Raw genomic sequence first — 22,499 nt, 5'->3', positions numbered from 1 at the left:
TGGCTTTAAACTAAAGGGGGGTAGATTTAGACTAGATGTAAGGAAGAAATTTTGTACGCTGAGGGTGGTGAACCACTGGCACAGGTTGCCCAGAGAGGTGGTGGATGCCCCATCCCTGGAAACATTCAAGGTCAGGCTCGACGGGGCTCTGAGCAACCTGATCTAGTTGAAGATGTCCCTGCCCACGACGGAGGGGTTGGACTAGATGACCTTTAAAAGCCCCTTCCAACCCAAACTGTTCTATGATTCTATAAGATTTTCTGTATTTAACTCCACCAATGGAAGTAGGAGGCACATGTGGACTTCTGGAAAGTGATCGGCTTAGAGTCGCTTCTGGGCAAAGTTTTATCTACAGTTTGTCAAAAGCAAAACTGTATGAGCCTGACACTCCTGAGCACTATAGTTTTCTTTTTACTTAGTGAAAAGAAGGGGAAGATACTTTCTGAGATTGCCTAAAGGAGTTTCTTTTAACATAGGACACACTGCTCTGTTGTCCTGGGAATTTAATGGAGTAATGGTTGGTTCTGCACTTATCTTAACATGTATTGATTGAAGAACACTATAAATACAGCCTGATGCACAAAGGTTGCCAGGATCTCCAAACTGTAATGAAGTCTAAAAGCAATGCCCATGGAAAATTACTATTTTTCTTTTAGAGAGTCACTGTCAAGAGCTATGCAGATCCTTTCTTGTATTGCTATTAAAGCTAAAATACAAGTCTTAAGTTTCTTTTCAGATTTTATGTCTCTTGTTTACTGTTTCAATTTTCAAAAGCTTGTAGAATAAAGTATGACGAAGAATAAATGTTGTTGTAGTAGTGCAGTAGTAGTTACTATTTTTCTTTTAGAGAGTCACTGTCAAGAGCTATGCAGATCCTTTCTTGTATTGCTATTAAAGCTAAAATACAAGTCTTAAGTTTCTTTTCAGATTTTATGTCTCTTGTTTACTGTTTCAATTTTCAAAAGCTTGTAGAATAAAGTATGACGAAGAATAAATGTTGTTGTAGTAGTAGCAGTAGTAGTAGTAGTAGTAGTAGTAGTAGTAGTAGCAGCAGCAGCAGCAGCAGCATTTCTGGACCTTTAAGTCACCCATTCTGATACTTCATTCTGCCAGGTCATTTGGTTACCATCTACTTGTCTCAGTACTGTGAGTATGACAAAAGTTAAGATTTGAAGCCTCTAAGACTTTCTTCAGTACGCTCTTCTAATATTTAGGTTTGCAGATACTGTAGGGAGCATTTAACTCCAAATGAAAAAGCCTTCCTTCCTTCCTTCCTGTCTTTTGGCAATACAGCGTTGAAATTACCTGATGTCATCGTTAATTCTCAAATGGTATAACAGACCATTATGCATAGTTTTCTAGCTTGAATGTGGCTGGAAGCCATTGACTTTCCTAATCAGCCACCTAGAGCGTTTGTGTCAGTAATAATCTGTATTTAAAATATACTCTAAATTATTTATTTCTCATAGCTGGCCAGAGAGAATGTATTAATTTTTTTATGATTGAAAACAAGAGTTCCCAGATTAGCACATTGTAAAGGAAATAAGGAAAGATGGATCATATTGATATGATTGGCATTCTTTCCTACAAGAAGTGTTTCAGTCATTTGTCTTTTGGGACAGCACTACATTCTATTAAGATAAGTGAAATAAGCAGGTGCCCACTTCTTTTCCACAGTTGCCAAATAAAGGATTAGAAAGAAAAGGCATCTAGTTTGTTACAGCTAACTCAGTATTTGTGTTGAACTAAAAAAAAAATAACTTATGTACCCTTTTTTGTCTCCTGTATATCTTTGAGCTATGCTGCCTTCATTTTGTAGCAATAATCCGACATATAGTTCAGTAATATCATGCATTTCAGAAAAATATTTCCTTGTAAGAATTTAGCCACAAATCTAGTCACTCTCTGAAGTAGGCAGAGATAGTAATTCAGTGTATTTGACTTTAAAGTTCCATTCATCCCTCAATGAGCTCTCCTTTATAATCTTTTATTTCTCTTACTTGGGCTGGATTCCAGAGACTCTTACAATAGGTATTGCAGCTCGTTTGCGCATTGGCAGAAGAAACAAACCCATTAGTCACTAACAGCAGGGGTATGCCTCAGCTCTCAGGCTCCCTTTGATCATTTTTCTGTCTCCAGTAACTCAACCAGATTCTCTTTTCTAAAGTTTTCTGAAGCAAAATTGGCATTTCTGGTTGGGGGAAGGGAGAGACTGTTACCTGAAAACCTCATTATGCACGCTCCTCAGATGAGACGCAGGCATCTCAGCTCGCTCTTTTTGCATTAAGCAGTTATCACACGAACAAAAATAAACAAGCAAATATGACATCTTCAGCATTTTGCAATGCTAATGACAGTAATGTGGCAGTTCCTCTTAACTTAAAAATTGGGTAGGCTGAGTACTTCTTCCTGCCAAGAAATGATATGGAAGAAGATTCTCGTTCTTCTTGGGGCTTGATAACTCACATTAAACACCTGCTGATTGTCTTGTTATACTTGTTGAAGTAAGATCCCTGCTAGCTACTCTCTCCAGCTGAGTTAATAATTATCTTGGAAGTCATGAGCTTTTGTTAATGAGACTCAATATTGTACTTTTAATTCAGGAGGGTGGTCCTCACAGTTGCATTCGTATTCTGAAAAAAATCAAGAGCTAAACCTTCTTCAGTTAAGTGTCACAGTCCAATTCATAGGAGGAGTGACTGTCTTGAGGCAAAATGATTTTTGTCACCAGCGTTGAGGTCCGCTAGACTGACGCTGTGTTTTAGCCAATACTTTCACAGTAGATGTCTCCTTCATGCCTTCTCCATGGTCATAAAAAGAAGAAATTTTCATATCTAACATTCCAGCTGTTGTGTGTTAACAGTTAGTGTTGACCTTGGTTTTCACTGAGAAGGTCCACCGCTATCGAAATCTCTTTGTAGTTGATCTGTGGACTTGAACATAAACAAGAATATGAAAGAGTATCTCTCAGTCCTGTAGGAGAGGTAGTGTTAATGTCTAGAGACCAAACCTACTGAAGTAGATCCTGCAGAAGAAATGGAAATTGCCTTACTTGGATTTTGAAAGTTCTGTTATTATACTGAATTTGTCATACTCTGCAGAAGGAGATACGTTTGTGTGTTTTTCTCCAAAAATTCATGTCTGATATAAGTAGAGGGAATTTCAGGAGGTGTTGTCCTGGTCCATCCAGCTGAAGGAAGCATTGTAAAGGATGTGTGAATGTTGTTACTCTAGCAAAGACATTTCCAGGTAACCGATACCTGTATGTGTATTGGCTGACATGGTTCAGTAAAGTCATAAACATTAAAGCCAATGGGTAAATGCAGATTCCTGAAAGAAAGTGCTCATTTTATGAAGAAAACTGTAGTGGAACTGTCTGTAGGTTGTGGGAAAACAGCAGTGATGCTTACGATTTCACCATGAAAGTGGTATATAAAGCTCATATTATTCTTGCTGTCTGATGCCATCAGACCCCATTAAACATGTCATCACATTCCTTTTAAGATATTCCGCCCTTGGTGAAGACCAACCCTTTGTATGGTTGGTCAGAGTCAAAACTCAGCTGCTTTCATGGCCGTATCCCAGCTTTGGGAGGTCATATCCCCTGTTTAGGCTGTGTTGACACAGCATGAGCAGCAATATCTAACCAGAAGGGCAGAGGGGATAGTAGCTGCCCAGCCCCATCTCAGGTTGCACATGGGCAAGAAGCAGCATGTCTGCACCCATTGATGTCTGGATACCAGGCTCAGCACAAAAACTCAGCTGCTTTCATGGCCGTATCCCAGCTTTGGGAGGTCATATCCCCTGTTTAGGCTGTGTTGACACAGCATGAGCAGCAATATCTAACCAGAAGGGCAGAGGGGATAGTAGCTGCCCAGCCCCATCTCAGGTTGCACATGGGCAAGAAGCAGCATGTCTGCACCCATTGATGTCTGGATACCAGACTCAGCACAAAGACTGGAGAAGGTGTTCAGCATTTAGGAAAGCACAAGCAGCCATTCCTAATCTCCTCTGGCAAAGCTTTTATTCTGGTCATCACCATTTCCCATCTTGATTACTGTGAGATTCACCTCATCTTGGGTTTTTGATGACAAATCTTGACAAGCATATAATGAGACTGTCTTCTTTGTCATTCATCTATATCACCTTTCTTCTCTGTTTTTTTTCCCCCACCATGCCATCTGCAGGTTTCTAAACAAAAGGACCTCACTAGTCCTGAGTTACATCTTCTCTCCTGGCAAGTTCTCCTGTGCCTTGCACATCTGCCTTTCACATTTCCAGAGATACCAGCTGTGAATTAGCTTTTGTATCTTTGTCCTACAAACATCCCAACCTCCCTCCCCTCCCCGGTTACTTTTCACTGTAATTTCCAGCTGTTTAAGAATTTTGCTGAGAACTGTGGTAATGTTTGAATCAAAATTGCTTTGGTTAGAGGGGCCCCTAAGTGCTGGTGTGATACAGTGTCCTGATGGAAACGATATTTGCAGAGCGGTGTGCTGAACGACCTCTCCGGTCCTCCCCGTTGCCTTGTGTTTCGTGTCTGCACTGTGTCAGGTTGTCTGGGAACAATTTTGAACTGGCGGCAATTTGTTATTTTGTTTTAATGTGTTGTCGTGGTTATTTTCTGTAGGGGCAGAGGAAATTTCTACAACTCTTTTAGCCTGTTTATAGCTGGAACCTGAAAAGCCAGGCTGGGGTCAGGCTGATGGAGCAGAAAAGAGGGGTCAGCCGGGGTGCGGATTTACACTTAGGGAAATAATCACATTGCTGGCGTGAGGGCAGCTTAATTAATTAATTTACATGCCTGCAAAGAGAGAGCTTTAACTCACACTTCAGCTCCTGTGTCTGGCACTCAGAGCTTTTCGAGCAGAGCTGGAACCTGTCATTTTGAAAAGTTTTGAGTGTCACCCAGAGAAAAAGGCTTAGCTGGTACATAACATTTTCCTCTCTGGGGACGTAAAGTTTTAGACAGAGTAGAATTGACTAACTTCAGGCCTTCTGTGTTAATTTCTGTTAATTAGCTGACATTTCATGTTATAGGCATTGCTATTTTCAATTAGCTGTCGGAAAATATTTTCAGTGCAACTTTTCTGTTATGGAATGGATTTCCCACAAGTTTGGGCTTACAAAAACAAACAAATGCATGCATGTATTTACTGCATGCGCCACGTTCGTCAGGATTTCAGCAATAACCTAACAAACTGTGAGACGGTGTATTGGTAAGACAGGAGGATGGCTTCATTTCTTGAGCAGTCTCTTGGCTTAAGTAGGTTTTTCATCATAGTGGCTTGACTGTTTATACCACTGTGGTTTTCAGAGATTTTATTACTGTTTTTATTTGTAACCTTTTTCTCCGTCCCCCCACCTTTTTTGTAGATGATTGCTAGAAGCTTGAGGGAAATGTCTCTTTTTTTTTAAAGTTCAGTCGTGTTCTGTTCAGAAAACAAGAGTTTCCTGAATCTTGCTAGTATTTTCTGTGCATTAAGAGCACGACCCCCAAAAAAAGCATTTTGTTGGTATTTTTGACCAGCATTTAAATAAATGTGTCTCAGTTTGTTTCTGTGCACTACAACCTGTACTGCCTGGCATCAATTATTTCATCTGTGGAGTCAGCAGAAATCCCGAAAAAGTATTTTCTTTGTTAACCTGTGCTCTTGCCGAGAGCTTGGCCACTTGCACCAGAGCAAAACAGAAATAGAGGGGGTCAGCCTCTAAGTGGGGCAAAAGTTATTTATTGCTGAAAGTCTGTGATGGGAGGAGGGGGATATTGGCAGAATTGGCCTTTTGTTTGCTGCAGAAACTCTGACATTCTCCCGGAGCGGTGGAGTGGAGAGGCTGAGCTCCCCGGCGGTGTCGCTTTCACCGGGTGGAAAGGCAGATTCGCAGCCATGTGTGCAGCCTTTTGGCGTTATAAATGCTATTTTGGAAAGTGTAGCGAGTGGGAACTGGATGGCTGAGTACACTGGTAATGAGCTGTGGGTCCTCTCCCCGCACCCCCTCGCCGGTGACTGACAGATGGTGCGTTGGTGGCTTTGCAGGATGGGGATGGTCCCTGCCCGGCTCTCAGCAGACAGTCATCCCCATCACAAGGCGGCAATCCCAATGAGTGCTAATTGCCAACCCTGGTGACAGTCTTAGGAGAGAGAGGCCTGAGGCCGTGTCGTTGGGAGGACAGGCTCCACTCTCCAAACGAGTTATGGGCTGATTTGGGGGATTTTACATTGCCGCTATATATTGCCATACCATTTATTTTTCTGTAAATAAGGAGTTTCAGTCCCTAAGGCTGTCAGTCCGCTCCTTTCCACTGTATCAGTTTTTAAAAGTATAGTTAAATATGGGAAATGGAAAAGGTCTTTCACCTTTCTCTTAGAAAATGTTGTGGTTTTTCTGCTGATCTCAGTACTAAATTGGGGTTACCCTAAGTTTAGATTTCTTGTTGCAAGGAGGGGACAATAGCAAGGGACATTATTCCCAGAAAATTTTGCTTTGCCTAAGGTTTGGCCATCAGGACTGTATGATTTGTAAGGGAACACAGAAATGTTTAAGGAAAAATAAAGCATCGAGGAGTTAACCAGCAAAGCAATCAATGTGCAGTGATCAGTATGAGCACGGAAGGGTATGTAATATCTTGGCTCACTATCATTAAAAATTGCTACTGTGGGAATTGGCATGTTAGCATATGTAGCTGAAAGTGAAATTTGAACTTCTTTCATGCAAACAGAAATAACTTTCTGCCTTATTTCTTTCTCTTTAAAAAATGCAATGCGAAATATTGACGGAGAAGTTTGAAACATATTGATTGCATTTTGAAGGCATATTATTAAATCTATTGAGTGCTTGTTGATCTTGAATCATTTCATTTTCACCGTGTTTCAGACTGAAAATTATTAGTAATTCTGTTTAAGTTGCAACTAAATTACTAATTTACTTTTGTCCCAAAAATTATATTTCTTACAAGTTTCTGCCAGCACAGTGTGCTCTTTACACAATGCAGCAGAAATTTTTTGCTACCTGCCGCTCTGTGCCTCTTAAAATCATATAAAGCAGTTTTGGAATTAATGAGCTGTCAAATCTCAGGTAATGAATGAAAAGAACTGACAGAAATTCTTTTGTTGTTTAAGAAATTCCAAATAATTAATAGAAAAAAAGTGACAGAGATTCTTTTAGGATTTAAAAAGAAATGCATCTTTCAAATTCAATGCGTGACTGAAGAAACTGTAAAATATGTTTGCAAAAAAGCAGGGAAATTAATAGAAAAAAATTAACAGAGATTCTTTTAGGATTTAAAAAGAAATGCATCTTTCAAATTCACTGTGTGACTGAAGAAACTGTAAAATATGTTTGCAAAAAAGCAGGGATCCTGCTTAATGGGTTAATTCCAGTTCTCTCTTCTGAGATAAACTTGCAGAATTTGAGATAAAAGGATTTTATGTTTTGAGAAATAGATTCCTAGTCTGCAGGTTCCCCGTTCCAGGTTCATCTCAAAAGTAAAAAAATCTTCCCGATTCCTTTATTTGTTATTGTGGGCGTATTTGTCTTCTGTACACAGAAGATTTTGTAAACTGCATGTTAGGTTTGGGGAGGAAGGGGTGTTCCCTTACGTTTTATGTTTTTTTCCAATTTATGAGGTCCCACTGTACCTATGCAGAATAACCTATACTGCTGTTATTTTTCAGGTAACCGTCTCAGATGGGGGCGCAACTCCCAAGCAGTCCTCCGTTTGGGTGGTGGTCCAGGTTCTGGATGAGAATGATAACAAACCTCAGTTTCCAGAGAAAGTCTATCAGATCAAGCTGCCAGAAAGGGACCGTAAGAAAAGAGGAGAGCCTATCTACAGAGCTTTTGCTTTTGACAAAGACGAAGGTCCTAATGCAGAAATCTCATACAGCATTGTAGATGGAAATGATGATGGGAAATTTTTTATTGATCCCAAAACAGGGATGGTTTCTTCCAGAAAGCAGTTCACAGCGGGGAGTTATGACATCTTAACAGTAAGTGCTCTTTCATCGACATACAAACCCATGATTTGACCGACTTTTTTTTAGAAGTAGGCCCTCTTGTATAAAGAGTGATATATGACTGTTTAATGTATGACCTATATGTAAGATCTGACTGTATTAAGAAATCTAGTATTCACATACAACTACTGCCAAAAAATGGAGTCTGAGAGAGCGTTCATGCCATTGCACATAGTGAACTATTCTCAGACTGTTCAGTCAACTTGCAAATTGTTGGCGTAGGTTGTTCCCTTGAATACACAGAAATGAAGACCAAGGGCTTGTCTGCTCACAAAGTTGTATCATGTGGAACTGGGCAGATACAGCTACGAATGGTTATTCACCTTTTGTGTGGACACAATTGCTTGCCCTCATGGAAAGGTCTTTATACTGTCCAAGTTAGGTGGCTTCAGGGAGGAGGACTACTGTGTACTCTATGTTGTAGTACCTTTCTCACCACATTAAAGAGTGTAAGTATGGCAGCAATTTCAGTTAAAAGAAATCTCAGCCAAAATACTTCTGCCAGAACTCAAACCATATAGACGAGGTCAAAGAAAGAAAGAATACAAGGTGATGGTGTTGATATAAAGCAATATAAGACTTGAATGTGCACTCTTCATCTACAGCAATAAGCCAACAAGTTGTAGTTAAGGAGTTGACAAAAAATTGTCAGAGGTCCATGGTCAGAGGTTTCCATAGTAAAGGAAGCAATGTCACTTACAGTAACAGTTGGGATACCTTCATAGGGTTGGAAACTGTGATAGGAAAATGAACAAATATCAAAATATTGAGAAATACCTAGTAATCAGAGTAGAACACCCTTTGGGTGAGTGAGTGCCTTTCCCTGCGCAGAGCTGGAAGTTATGTCTGGGATCTGGCCCTTATTATAATGCAACAGCTGAAGGTTTTCTACCTTGAAACTGCTCATCACACCCTCAGCATCTTTTCACCAAGGGCCTGCCCACCTTGAACGGAGCAGGATGGCGAGTGTTAGCACCACACCCACTTAACACATTTCCAGAGAAGGAAATAGGGTATGGTATTTCAGGAAAATATTTCCCATTTTTAACAGGCATAGTAACAGCATATTTACACCAGTGGTCCTATATAGCCAGAAACATTTCCTTTAGTTTTAAAAGAAAAACCCTTTGATTGACATTGATGTTATTCACCAAAGCATCCATTTTGTAACCTACATTCTCCCTTTCCTTAAGCCCAATGTTTGTTGCTGCTCACCTTGTCTTTGCTGTGCTAAAACCATAAAGCATGCCAGGCAAATATCAAGTCTAGCCATCCCTCTAGAGGACATTATAATAAAAAGAATAAACACCAAGCTGGGCAACTCTTAATGAACACAACAGAGAGCAGAAAGCAAGGAAAATAAATACGGCAACATTTTAAATTATATTTGTTTTGGAGAACGGGGGAAATGATCTGAAACTTATTGAACTCAATTAAAGATCCTGAAGAAGGCAATATAAGGAATACCAGTCTTATCTGCAATACAGATGTCATTTAAAAGCAATCAAACATGGTCTGGGTGAGCATGTTTCACAAGTGCACGACATCCCACAGGCTCATTATGATGCTCCCAGCTTTGCTGCAAGAGGGAACTGGGTGGAAGATGAAATCGGAGAGGCAAGCTGGTTCTGGAGAGGAGGATCTGTGTGGGGAGCACTTGAATTGCATCTCCAGGAGGCCTCACACCAACATTTCTAAAACAAAACATTGCAGTTTAAAATCAACCTTTTCAGTGAAAAGTCAAAGTGTAATGGAAAAAAATGGGAACTGAGAAATAAGTGCTTATCTTCCTCTTTTTTCCATGGGATTTTACATAAAGGATTACAAAGGCCTTTTTCCAAGCAGTCACCGTCATGCGATAGAATTAGGTCTGAACTGCCGAGCTGGGATGCTCAGTCTGAGTCCTCTTTTCTTTGTACCTGCCAGATAAAAGCGGTGGACAATGGCCGGCCCCAAAAATCTTCAACTGCACGCCTTCATATTGAGTGGATAAAAAAGCCTGCGCCCTCACCCGTGCCCCTGACTTTCGATGAACCCTTTTACAACTTCACCGTCATGGAAAGCGATAAAGTGACAGAAATCGTTGGGGTGGTCTCTGTGCAGCCATCCAACATTCCTCTCTGGTTTGATATTGTCGGTAAGTTGGGAGCCAGTGGCATAAGGAGGAAGCTTCAGAAGCAAAACATATGGATGTGTGGGTTTGAGAGCAAGAAAACTAACCGTGAACTGTCCCCCCCAAATTAAACCCACTTTTGTAATGCTGAAATGAAAATGCTATTTTAATATAGCGATAACAATAATATTAATATTCCTGCTTTTGTTATGACTCCTTAGCTAAGCTGAAAAAAAAGCGCTGTATGGCTGAATTGTTTTTTTTCATACTATGTTATTTACTGCAATCTTAATGTTGTCTGTCATTTAAATTCTATTGTCATACTTTGCTAATCTCATTTCTAAATGTATTTATGGTACTTAGACTTGCTGTCCCTCATTTCTCTCTTTCTTCACCTTTTTTTCTGCATTCTGTTCTTTTTTTTCTGCTTCCGACTGCCCTGCTTCAAGGTGGCAAGCATGCTCGAGAGATGTTCTATATTCTACAGACAGCTTGTGGGCAGAACTGTTCAACAGAAGGTACCCTTAGTGCAAACACATTTGCTAAAATACAACTATCCAGGCTGCCTTTTATTTTTGCAAGTTCTTTGAGACAATTTATATTACATCTTTCATAAGTGCCTGTGACAGGATGCGATGCGACACATGGATGTGCTGCGTTTCTTTCTATGACAGCTTTTACCGTATTTGTGTCCAATTATTATCATTTTATTCACGGATTTTCCACAGTTTATCAAAAATAATTAATTCAAACTTTTCACAGTCCAGTGCCATCCATTTAACTGTGAAACAGAATGGGATGCATCAACATATGGGTTACAAATGGAGCCACCAAAAGTTTGTCGTGAATGCAAGCTGAAAAAGAGAAATGTGTTTTGATGTGAGATTTCAACCACAAAATTGCCTTACATAAAATTGCTTATAAAAATAGGGAGGGAGAAATGTCCTTAGCAAAGAGAAGGAGAAGCCATAGAAGTAATGGTCTTAAAATTGCAGCGAAATGCAGCTAAGGATGTAGCTGCCAAAAAGACAGGGAGTAGAGCGTCTCACTTGGTTGCAGTGGAGAAACAGGAATCAATGTTCCTAAGCATTGCTTTCCTGCTTCTGCAGCTGACTCAGTTACGTTATTTAAAATAACTCATTTAACATCTCCAAAATGAGGCTTTCCCCAGCAGCGCAACGACCCTGCAAAGTTACTGTGCTACTTAGTATTTGCAGATACTTGTACATAATGTTTGTATACCTTTGGATGTAAAACACTGTGTCTGCACAAAGTGGTGTTATTTAAATTGAGGGTTATAAAGCAAATACTATATGAAAGATTAGAGAAACAAAAAGCCTTTGCTCCAGACTTAGTGGAAAGGGTGCATCAGCAGTCTTTATTTACAGGGATTGAGCCTGGCTCTCATTTCAGCATAGCTATTTGCGGATGGGTTTAGCCAACAGGAAGGACAAGGACCACAAGAGAAAGGGTCTGTCAGAGTTGTTTTCATCCACCTTTTATTGCCAATTTGTGCGGATGAAAGACAGAAGCAGCAACATTTCCTCTTTGAATTTGTAGCATGGTTTCTGATGTGCCAACCACATTAAAATTAAACCCAAAGCTATTATCATGTTCTAGGGTTCCTGATAGCCCCTGGGGAAGAACAGCATATGTTTCCTATGGTTTTCTTCCCATTCCCTTGGTTGTTTCAGTATGCTACATGCAATTTATTAGCTAATGTTTACATTCCCTTTCTCTTCCTCACTGACCCTAACTTTCCTCCCAGGAGAAATCCATCTTTATTGATGTTATTGACACTTCTTCCCATTTGAACCTTTTGCTGGCCTCCTCTGCCTTTTGCAGCCTTTTGGTCCTTTCCTTGGCAAATTCACTGACTCTCATTAAAATGCTGCCTGTGTTAAGCACTGAGAGAAGCCCCCACTCTTCCGCTGCATTCTTTTACATTATTAGAGTCACTTGCAATCTAGCAACACCTTATAATAATACTTCATTTTTTGCCTACCAAACAGAGATGATGGGGAGAGTATTATGAAATTTAAGCCTTTAATTTGTCATTTAATGTGACCTTTATGGATAAAATAGTTCAAATAGTTTAGAAGAAGATTTTTGCTATTTAAACAACCCTAATGGTTAGCCTATAGGCTGTAGCTCCTGCTGCTGCAAGATGCTGTGTCACTGCAGAGGGTCATGGAGACAGTTTCCCTAGACTTAATGAGAAATCAGTGACCCTGACCATTCAGTTCAGTACTGTTACCATATGAATGTTGTCGTTAAATATGACTACTGTTATAAATAATAGCACTAGCAACAGCACTTATTTCTGCAATAGGAATAGCCAACAATCCTGGGCATGCAGAAGACCCTGTTGTTCCAGATGTTCTGCATACAACATGCAAAGACAAAATGTACCCCAAGAGGTTTATAGGCAGAGTACTGTATATTTAGATTATCTTGCTGCCTTTAGTCAGTGTCAGTATAAAAACCACTCTTTCTCCTTGTTCCTCAATATCATCATGTGGGAAAAAAAAGATGTTGATACTTTCCTTTTGGGAGAACATTAAGGTTTAGTGCTGAAAAGCCCAATGAAAGACAGGGGTTATTAGTAGAAGTTAGTTGTCGTGTATGGAAAGCTGTATGGGACTGCTGATGCAAGAGACGGTTTCTGTGCTGCTGAAAAACGTAGACCTGATCCTGCTCCATCTGGTATTTTGTGATTTTGGACCTCCGTGCACAGTTCACAGTAATGTCAACAAAAGCCCTGAAGGCTTATGTAGAGGCATGGTTTAATACAGAGTTTGCAGCTTGACCTTTATGTTTATGACCTTTTCAAACTAAATGGACATTGGAATTCCAGAGGACCTCTTTTTTAATTCATAACATGCACTTTCTCCCAGCTAAAAAAAGAGGAGGGAGGGCAGATGAAGTTTGGCTATGTAGTATTCTGTCTGCCTAACTTCAGCATCTAATTTGCACCTAAATTATATACACTTTAAATAACTGTTTAAGTTCTTGAGTTAATCAGCTCCAAGATAGGAAGGTGCCTTGCAGGCAGGGAAATCATTTTCCCCCCATGGACTAGAGAGGGACAGGATGCTTGCCTGTTTTTTTCTTTGTTTGTTTAATTGGGAATGGTTGAGATGTCGTACCTGGTTTCTGTTTTCAGACTGCATTCAACGCCTTTCTCAGTTCATGCAGATCCCACAATGTGAAAGTCATGAATGTAGGTTGTTTCAGTTGTGTTAAAATTCTTCAGCCATTTATGAGAAACTATTTTTCAATGGGAGCTCCAAAATAAGTCAGAGATCTTTATTTCTCCCAGGTAAATTGAGCCCTCTCTGTCTCTTCCTTTGTAAGTGGTGGGAATGGTGTGATGACTACTTTGATACTGGAGCTAAGCTGCATGGTGCTAGTTTTTGCTTAAGTAGCATGTTGCACAACATCTCTCTGATTCTCCAAACAGGCCTCCCTCTATCTTTCCTTTTCCCCCCAGCCTATGCCTTTATAAGAGCAGCCAAACTTTAAAAGCACATCAGAACTTTTTATCAAGGGTGCTTAAATGGCAATAATTTTAAGATCTATTAATTTTCATTAATTGTCCATTTATTTCACAGTGCTGCAAATTTTCGTTAATGTCAAAAACACGTAGCTCCCTAGCCTCCTTTGAATTATCTTCTCTGAGAACTAGCTAAAATACCTTTCTGATTTTTTTTCTGCTTTTTATGCCCTTACCTTCAGCTTCTTAGCAGCAAACCCAAGGCTTTGACTCTCCTTACAATAGTTTTATCTGAAAATTCAGTCTGCATTATTTTCTTCTTGTAGCATGATAGAGGACATAAGAGAATAAATATTTGCATGTTATGTTACTAATATTTATTACGTTATGATTAACAACAGTCTGTAGTTGAATTTGTGTTTCTTGAGGCAGTCGCTAAGTTTATTTCATCATTTTTGAAAACAGAAAAATTGGAAATGTTGGCTGTGCTGCTTTTCTGAAAATCCTAGAGGTACTTCAGACTCATCCTTGAGTTTCAGGGTGGATTAGCTTTCTGCATTTTCCTCTGATTCTCTGCTCTGAGCAATGTGAGAATTGTAGCAATTGGCCCAATTTATCATCACTGTCTTTGGTGGTGTAAGTTTACTTTGGGGCAAGACAAGTAAGAATCCTCTCTTCCCTGAGAAAATGTGTTTTAGAGGACTGTTCTCTAAATTAGGTCATCTCGTATTTCTCTTCTCCACTCATCCATCATGGCATGGTAGGCCATATGAGACTTGTGTGAAGATCTCAATATATCCTGGCCTTATTAAGTTTGGACGTGGAGCATGTATGCTCTTTGCTATCTACCAGTGAAGGAAGACTCTTGTCAGGTTTTAGCTGTATTTGATTTGGGGATGTCCTCCAGAGTTCAGCATGATCCATGTTTACATCTAAGACTGACAAGTCTGATTCTCCCCAGTCATCAGATATTTCTGAGGTGTATATTCAATCCCACTCTTCTGGATCAGTCCACTGGAAAAGAGGGAGAAAGGCCCTCACGTCGGACTCATTTGCCTACAAGTCCTCCAGGTTTGCTGACATGTTTTCTTCTCGGAGGAGAAAATGGTTTCTCACAGCAGCATAGTCCTGTCTTAAACTGTGTATCAGCAGCTGATAGGAACATAGGGAGGCTCGGTGTCTTCCCAGAAAGGAACCCCATCTAGGAAAAGAACTACAAAAAAAGCTTCATTGCTTGCAGCAAGTGCAATAATCAAAATACAAGCAGAATATGTTTGGGGGAAAAAAAAAAACAAAACCACACTGGAATTCAAAAGGGACAGAGTTGCAGAACCCACATTCTGTGGGAATGCCAGATCTGTGTTGTATCTTGCTTTAGGCAAATTCTCCAGCTGACCTCTAGAAACCCCTTTTAACAGTTCAGGAAGTTTTCCTTGACCTGTCCATTGCACCAAATGAGTGGTAAGCTGTACATCAGAAGATCCGCTACCGTTAGTCACGTAAGGTTCAGTGCCTTTTTTTTTTTAAACTTTTTTATTAAAAGGAAAATTCATTCTTTCCAAAGCATAGAAGAATTTTGTCAGAAGAAAAATATGTTCATAGTGACTATGAAGCCAAGAAACAAGCTAAGAACCAAGGTAACATTCCAGATTCAGCCAGAACATGTAACCGAGGCTACTCTGTACCAAGAACACAACCTATAGTCTGTTGGCTCAGAGGTGTCTCGGTTCAATTTCCTGAGATCTCCTTCTTGACCATACTATGCCATCTGTTAAACTGAAAATTAGGGCTGTGCTAGAAGGGTCTCACAAAGCTGTAGTGAGGGCCAACTAATAAGATCTTTTGTACCAGGGGCTGTTTCTACAGCTGTTCCTGAGTTTGATAACAGCTGGAATTGGCTAGAGTTATATCAGGAAATCCTATATAAACTATAACATGCTTTCAGATAACATTAAAAAATTCCTAGCTGTAGAAATATAATGCTTCCAGGGCTTATGCAAGAGCATTAATAGCAATCTCAAGAAAGTAAGGTGGAAATCATCTCAATTAACTTTAGGTGTCCAAAGTGTAGACATAACTCTGTGCTAGGTGTCTTAACAGTCAATTAGAGAGAAAAAGCACTTTCTGGATGAATTTATATCATCCCAACATGGTAAGTCTTCTCATCCAAAGATGGCATTCAAGTAGATGTGGCCTTTGAAATCCCACTCTAAGTGCTTCAGTTTAATCAGACTATTTTAAGGGAAGTCTTTAATCTGTATTGAAGTTGTATCAGCGTTACATCTTAGCCTGCAATGGTATTACAAACACAGCTAATCCACATCTCTCTGAGGTCATTCAGTGTTAAAATGCTTTCTCGGGACAACCTGTCTAGCCAACTTGCCAGTTCAATCAACTTACCTTCTTTATTGTTGATTTTCCCAAAGTGCCCGAGGAACTTACAATGTATTATCTTCATTTGAAATATTTCTTTCCTAATGCAATTGCAAGCACATTAGCAAAGACAGCTTCTACATATCTTGTATCTGAAAGCAGGTTTTAGTAGACAATAAAAAGGAAAGCATGTGCCATATGTTGGAAAATGGAATAAGTAATAAAAATTCACATGAATAAAACTGAGCAGCTGAACAAAATTTCATCATCCTTAACCCCCTTTCATCCTAAGATTGTGATCAAAGAAAATGTTAAATGGCTGATAGTAACATTGGTAAAACTGATACTGCAGGAGCTTACAGCACTGCAGATGAGCTCGCTTCAAAAAGGTTGGTAGTTACATGGCAAACTTTCAAAAACCGGCCTCAAGTACCCCAGAAATGTGTGAAGCTGACACCTTCTCAGCTGTCACCTCCTACGGGCTCAGCCCTCTGACCTCAACATGAGCACCTTTAGAAGGAAGTGGTTTCACGTGGGGTTCCCAGAATAGTTCAACTGCAGGAGTTTTTAAAAGAAAAGTCCTGTTTGTTTTTACACAACTCTCTCTCTCTCCCTCTTCATACCCCTTCAACACCCATCTTTCAAAGATAATTCTGTTGGGTGCTTCATAGTAGGCCTTGCATGGACTTAACATGTCTATAAAGCTCTTACAGTTTAGCATTTATACCTAATTCATTAATTATTCTTCAGTGCTTAAGTGCAACTTCAGAAGCATTCATCATGAGGAGCTGTTTTGAGGGTATATGAAGGCTGAGGAGCCATACAAAGCATTTCCAGACCACCTCTAGTACTCCAGATGAGAGGCAGGACTCAATATCTCAAGCAATATTCCCAGAAGTTCAGCCATCTGAGTGGATCTTCATTGTCAACAGCTGACCATGGTCTGTTAAAATGTACCAGACTGAATCAGGAATAAATCAGTATTTCACTCCAAAAGAGATTATAATCACAAATCTCACAGCAGGATGTTCTCTGATCCATCTCTGTCTCAGTGTTTGATGTAGCTTCTGCTTTGTTTAATAGAAAATTAATCAATGTGAAATAAAGTGCATTGTCTGGTTAGTTACAAGTATAGGCTAGAGTGGGGTGGCTGGTAACCAAGATTTATTTGTTTGTCACTAGACCATTTTGGAAGATGTGAATAGCATATAAAAAGCTCATATGGTGGATTCAGTTCTTATTTTAGGGGAAGAATATACTGCACTTAATGAAAATGGCTTGAAGAAGTTGATGTATTTGCAATACACTGTGTAGTGCCCTGCAAACCCAGCTCTAAGCCAACAGAGGAAAGGCATTTAAAACATTTATTGCTAATCCTTCCATTTTACTTCTTGGAAGTTTTAAAGGCAGGGTTTCTTTGGAAGTGTATGCCAGTTGATAGCATATAATTTTTGATTGCTCGTTAAGATGGTTATTAAGCACCTTGAAGTACAGGCTTTCATTTTGTTTTCATGGTTATCAGTATGAAACATTCTTTTTGTAAAGTGCCTACTGTCCCAAGGCTAGCTTCATTTCAGCAGAGATTTCCTTGCAAGAATCTCAAACTCTCTTCTTCAAAGGAAGCTTTTCTTCAGAGTTGGTTTTCATGGTTTGATTTTTCTCAAGTAAATCAATTTAAAACATTAATTGGGAGACAGCATCTTTTTCTTCCAGAATAACTTTAAAAAACCAAACCAAACCAAAACAAAACACTGAAGAGATGATCAATGTCCAAATACCTTGGTATTGCTTAAATGTCAAGGACAATTATGGGGGTTTTTTCCTAGCATCAAATAGTATTAAATATATATATATCAATTTAGAAAAATATGCAATTTGGGCTTGCAGAAGGAGGTTAGGGAATAAGCAATGTTTCTATCCACCATAAATCACAGCAGATCCAGTGTCAGTGTTTTCCTGGAGAACCACAACTTCATCTATTAGGCTCAGAGCTATATACATGTATATACATATATTCAGCATAGGGAAGTCTGATGGTATGTCTGAAACGACTACGTTTTGATCATTTCAGTGGGCAGAAGTTCACCAATTCTGCCTTTTCTTTGTGTAGATCACCTGCACTCTCATCCCTCCTCTCCCTTTCTTCTCCCCCTCCTTGAATGGCCTCCAAGGCAGATATGGACAGAGCAGTGCTTCTTCTAGCTTACACTTTCTTTGCAATAGCCTGTGCAAGAGGTAGAGAGAAGCGAGGGTTTCTTCACGTTAAGGAATTCAGGGGCTGTGATTTCACCAATTCCTCCTAATCTTCAACTTCTTGGAACGTCAAAACCTTTTTCCTCTCACTAAATGCATGACTGTTTCTGAGAATAATGCCGGTTGTTGGTCAGCAAACCATGCAGGTGCAAGACTTGATGGTAGAGCAAGGAAGACTGTCCCCTTTGCTTCTCTGTCCCCAGCCCTAAAATGAGAGCCATTTTGTGATAATACATCAGCCATTCAAATATATATCTCTCTATATATATTGCATGAGAGCTAAGTCAATGGAATGGATGTTTTTCTACCTGTGGATCTAATCCCAAGAGGTCTGAGCAGCTCTTACACAAGTTTTGTGTAAGATTTTGGGATTTGAAAGCCTTTTCTGCTTTGTAGAACTGGGTTGTCAGAGACTGTAGCTAGTGGCATTGCTTTGCTGTGTGATGAATATACCTTCAGAGTTAGTTTGTCAGCAGTGTTGTGTTCCACCTCTCCCTGTCCCCAGCCTCCAAAAATTTCAGACTCAACTCGTAATAAATTCCACTTTATAGATGAGTGAGTAAGAAGCAGCTTAGCAGCAGGGAGTGTGTGCTTTACTTTTGAACATAACAAGTGGTTCTAATCTATAAACTATAGCTGTGGCTGAGAAATCCTGTAACCCTTTAATCTCACATTATTTATGGCTCTCTCTTACTTTTTAATAGATTTTTTTTTCTTTTTCCTTTTTTTTTTCACCTGAGACTCAGGAGGGTTTTCCCACTGCTGCATCATTCACTGTGTGACAGGATAAGGGATATTAGTTTCAGAACAGTGCTTTGTGAGGTTTTTTTTAATGGAAAGGAATTTATGATGTGTATCCTGTCAGATCTATTTAAATAATTCCTAAAAGACTGGTAGAATTTGACCTTTGCTGCCAGTAATTATCATTGTCCTTGAAATTAACATAACAAATCTCTATACTGCTGCATCATTCACTGTGTGACAGGATAAGGGATATTAGTTTCAGAACAGTGCTTTGTGAGGTTTTTTTTAATGGAAAGGAATTTATGATGTGTATCCTGTCAGATCTATTTAAATAATTCCTAAAAGACTGGTAGAATTTGACCTTTGCTGCCAGTAATTATCATTGTCCTTGAAATTAACATAACAAATCTCTATTTGCATTTTTTAAATTGATTATAATTGTAATTTTTAAAGACTCAGTTGACAGTCTTTGCACCCACGAGCATCAGTGAGAATTTCCTGAAAATAAAATTTGCAGAATAAAACCCTCTTTAAATGATTTTTATACAAAAAGATAATTGTGCTTGTTCATTATCCAAACTACAAGGGCACACATCTTATGGGCTTATAGCCATTTGATTCTTTTTATAGACTCAGTTATGGTTCACTTAAATATACTGCTAGATTTTTTTTCTTGCAGTGCATTTTAATTATATCTGCTTTCCAATATACAAACTGTGCTTTGAAATATAAATGAGTTATGAACAAAGAAGTATCAGTAGATGTACTGTGTATGCTAAGGCAAACCGTTAAGATGGATGCCAGTAAACAGATATGCCCACTTCTAGGAACATTTTCAATGGACATTTTCCAGAGATGGCTAATTTAATTGTATTTTTGTGCAACAATTAGGAGGGAATTACGATAGTTCTTTCGACGCGGAGAAGGGAGTGGGCACTATTGTCATTGCAAAGCCCTTGGATGCAGAGCAGAGGTCAATATATAATATGACTGTGGAGGTCACCGATGGAACAAACATTGCCACGACTCAGGTAGAATATCACATTCCTTTCTTGGCAAGTTTTTAATTTATTAGTGGAATGTATATGCTATAAAAATTAATAATTTTGCCATTCAAATAAAACCTCATCCTTTGAGACCACTGTTAACTAATGGAGGGGACATTTTTCAGAGCCTTTCCATCTGGTTGTAAAGAATCGGCTGTTGAATGTTTCAAAGCGGTATTTCTCCTTTTGTCCTCTTCGTGCTCACACGAAAGTAATTTGCCTTCCTCCAGCTGAGAGAGTCCCTATCACAGGCAGCAAAGCTTAGATTTTGACAATTGTATCGCCCCGTAATGGTTCAAAATACAATAGTGCTTCTGTAGTGTTGGGGAATATTGCTATTGATCATATTAAATGGAGTTTATACCTCTCATCCTCCCAAGACCCAAATGTGGGACACAGGATCAATTGTTCAGAGAAGAAATTGTTCAGAGGGGAAACTTAAAATTCAAAGGATCTCTCCTTTAGTGTCGCTGCCTGCGATTACATTGTCTTCTGGGGAACAGCCCCAGTGAACCCTTTAAAACCAGACTTGCTTATCAGGGTCAGTGCCTTTCAGCAATTAAAAAGTCAGGTCAGATAAACGTGAAGGTCTGGGATAATGCTGGCTCCGACACATCCTTGTTGGAGAGATCCTGATGCAGAGCCTGGATATCTGTTTGGTGGGAACCAGTTTCAAGTTGGGACATGGTCAGGGTCATGCCACTGGGACAGGTGGCACCAGGGAGACTTCAAAGAGCAAAATCCTTTAATAGGAGGTGGAGCTGTGGGGTATGGATTAGCTAGGGCCTGAAATCCTACAGCTGAATTACTGCCCAAGTGTAAAGTGTGCCTCTAGTCTGAATATTATTTGACACGTAGGGAAAAATGCATACTGGTAGAGGACACCTGTGAGCAGCCTCAAAACCTGGATTAAATGTGGTTTATAGAGGAAATGAAAAAAATAGGTTTTTGATGTTATTTGCTTCTTTATAATGCAGAAGGAAGGCCTGAACATTTTTTATATTTACATGTATGCATGCACACGCAGATGCTTCTGTTTTACCTTGCCTTTTTGCTCAAATGGTTCAGATGTAAATCTGTATTCACTGAGTCACAACACCAACTTTCCTAAGAGACTGTTAAATCGCCGAGTGCTTTCTCTAATCTGAATTCCTGTTTATAACCAGCCCTAAAATCTCTAAGTATCCTATCTGATAATTTCTCTTGATAGTCCACTCTTGATAAGAAAACATCAGTTGATAGTAAGTTAGGTGGTAGGAAATCTGCTATTTTCCCTGTTAGTTTCAGTAATTCATTGCATCTCTGCTAAAAACATCCCTTATTTTTAACTTGATTATATCTGGCCTATATTCCCTGTTATGCCTTTCTCTGCTCGATTAAAGAGCTCTTTAAAAAACAGTATTTTCTCCCCAGGAAGTCAATTCACCTCCCAGTCTTCTGGTAGACAAGCGAAGGAGAATGACTGACCTCCTTACGTACCCTTTCCGTAAGGCATTTTCTTCAGCCCTTGAGCAGTTTTTTGTTTTGCTTTGTTTTTTAATCTTGGCGACACTCTCGGTCCACATTTCAGAACTGTGTTGTTGAATCCTTAACATGACATTTTTTTCCTTGTAAACATTTCAGCCAAACAAATATTAAAAAGCACAGGGAATTTCAAACATGCTGGATACAAGCAATTTCTCTTCTTACAGATATTATGTTTATTGTTTTTGCTGCTTATGATTTAATAAATTGACCCCTATGACAGTCCTCAAAACTGATTTTGATGAAAACCCTACATTTTTAATTAAAACATATGGTATAACCATATTTCAGTAAAGCTGTTGCATTCTAAAAGAAGCCTGAGCATTCTTTGTAACAGTAATATGACCTATTTAAAAACGTAAGATAGTCATTTAAGATTGCAATAGTATAGCATTAGATAATCATCGGTGGGTACAGGCCCTTCTTTCCTCCTTCTCTCCATGTGGATACTGTTTAAGTATTTAATTGTGGCCCGGACAACAACTGAGAATGTGTTTCTTTTGCTCTTCACAACAGAGATTTCAAATGTCATCATTATCTCAAAGCTGCCAGAATTATGGCCTGCCTAATTATCTCTCCCTTTTACAAAACTTTCATACTGTATTTTTGACTGTACTTTGGACCCTTTGGTAACCTTATTCATCTTTATTCCCTTTTAGAACAATAATAAAAAATCAAACTGATAGGTTAAGTAAAATATGTCATAGAAAGAGTCAAAAATTAATTTGTAATAAATAGTAATAAAATAGTAATAAAATAGTAATTTGGTGAATGGAGTTCAATCCAGTTGGCGGCCGGTCACGAGCGGTGTTCCCCAGGGCTCAGTACTGGGGCCGGTCTTGTTTAATATCTTTATTGATGATCTGGATGAGGGGATTGAGTGCACCCTCAGTAAGTTTGCAGATGACACCAAGCTGGGCGGGAGTGTTGAT

The 22,499-nt window shown here is 39.3% G+C and overlaps 1 protein-coding gene across 1 annotated transcript in view; it reads left to right on the top strand.

The window, feature by feature from the left end:
* Positions 1-22,499, top strand: part of FAT3 (FAT atypical cadherin 3) — a 368,576-nt gene that overhangs the window by 250,481 nt on the left and 95,596 nt on the right. The window contains exons 5-7 of the mRNA XM_009286273.1: positions 7,677-7,991; positions 9,945-10,155; positions 19,889-20,028. Of these exons, the coding sequence (XP_009284548.1) occupies positions 7,677-7,991; positions 9,945-10,155; positions 19,889-20,028 (666 nt within the window). The remainder of the gene's footprint in view (positions 1-7,676; positions 7,992-9,944; positions 10,156-19,888; positions 20,029-22,499) is intronic.

This window comes from Aptenodytes forsteri, unplaced genomic scaffold, assembly GCF_000699145.1.
Source record: "Aptenodytes forsteri isolate BGI_AS27 unplaced genomic scaffold, ASM69914v1 Scaffold376, whole genome shotgun sequence".
Taxonomy (NCBI): domain Eukaryota; kingdom Metazoa; phylum Chordata; class Aves; order Sphenisciformes; family Spheniscidae; genus Aptenodytes; species Aptenodytes forsteri.
Note: the sequence above shows the minus strand (reverse complement) of the source record. Positions and strands in the feature narration are given on the sequence as shown.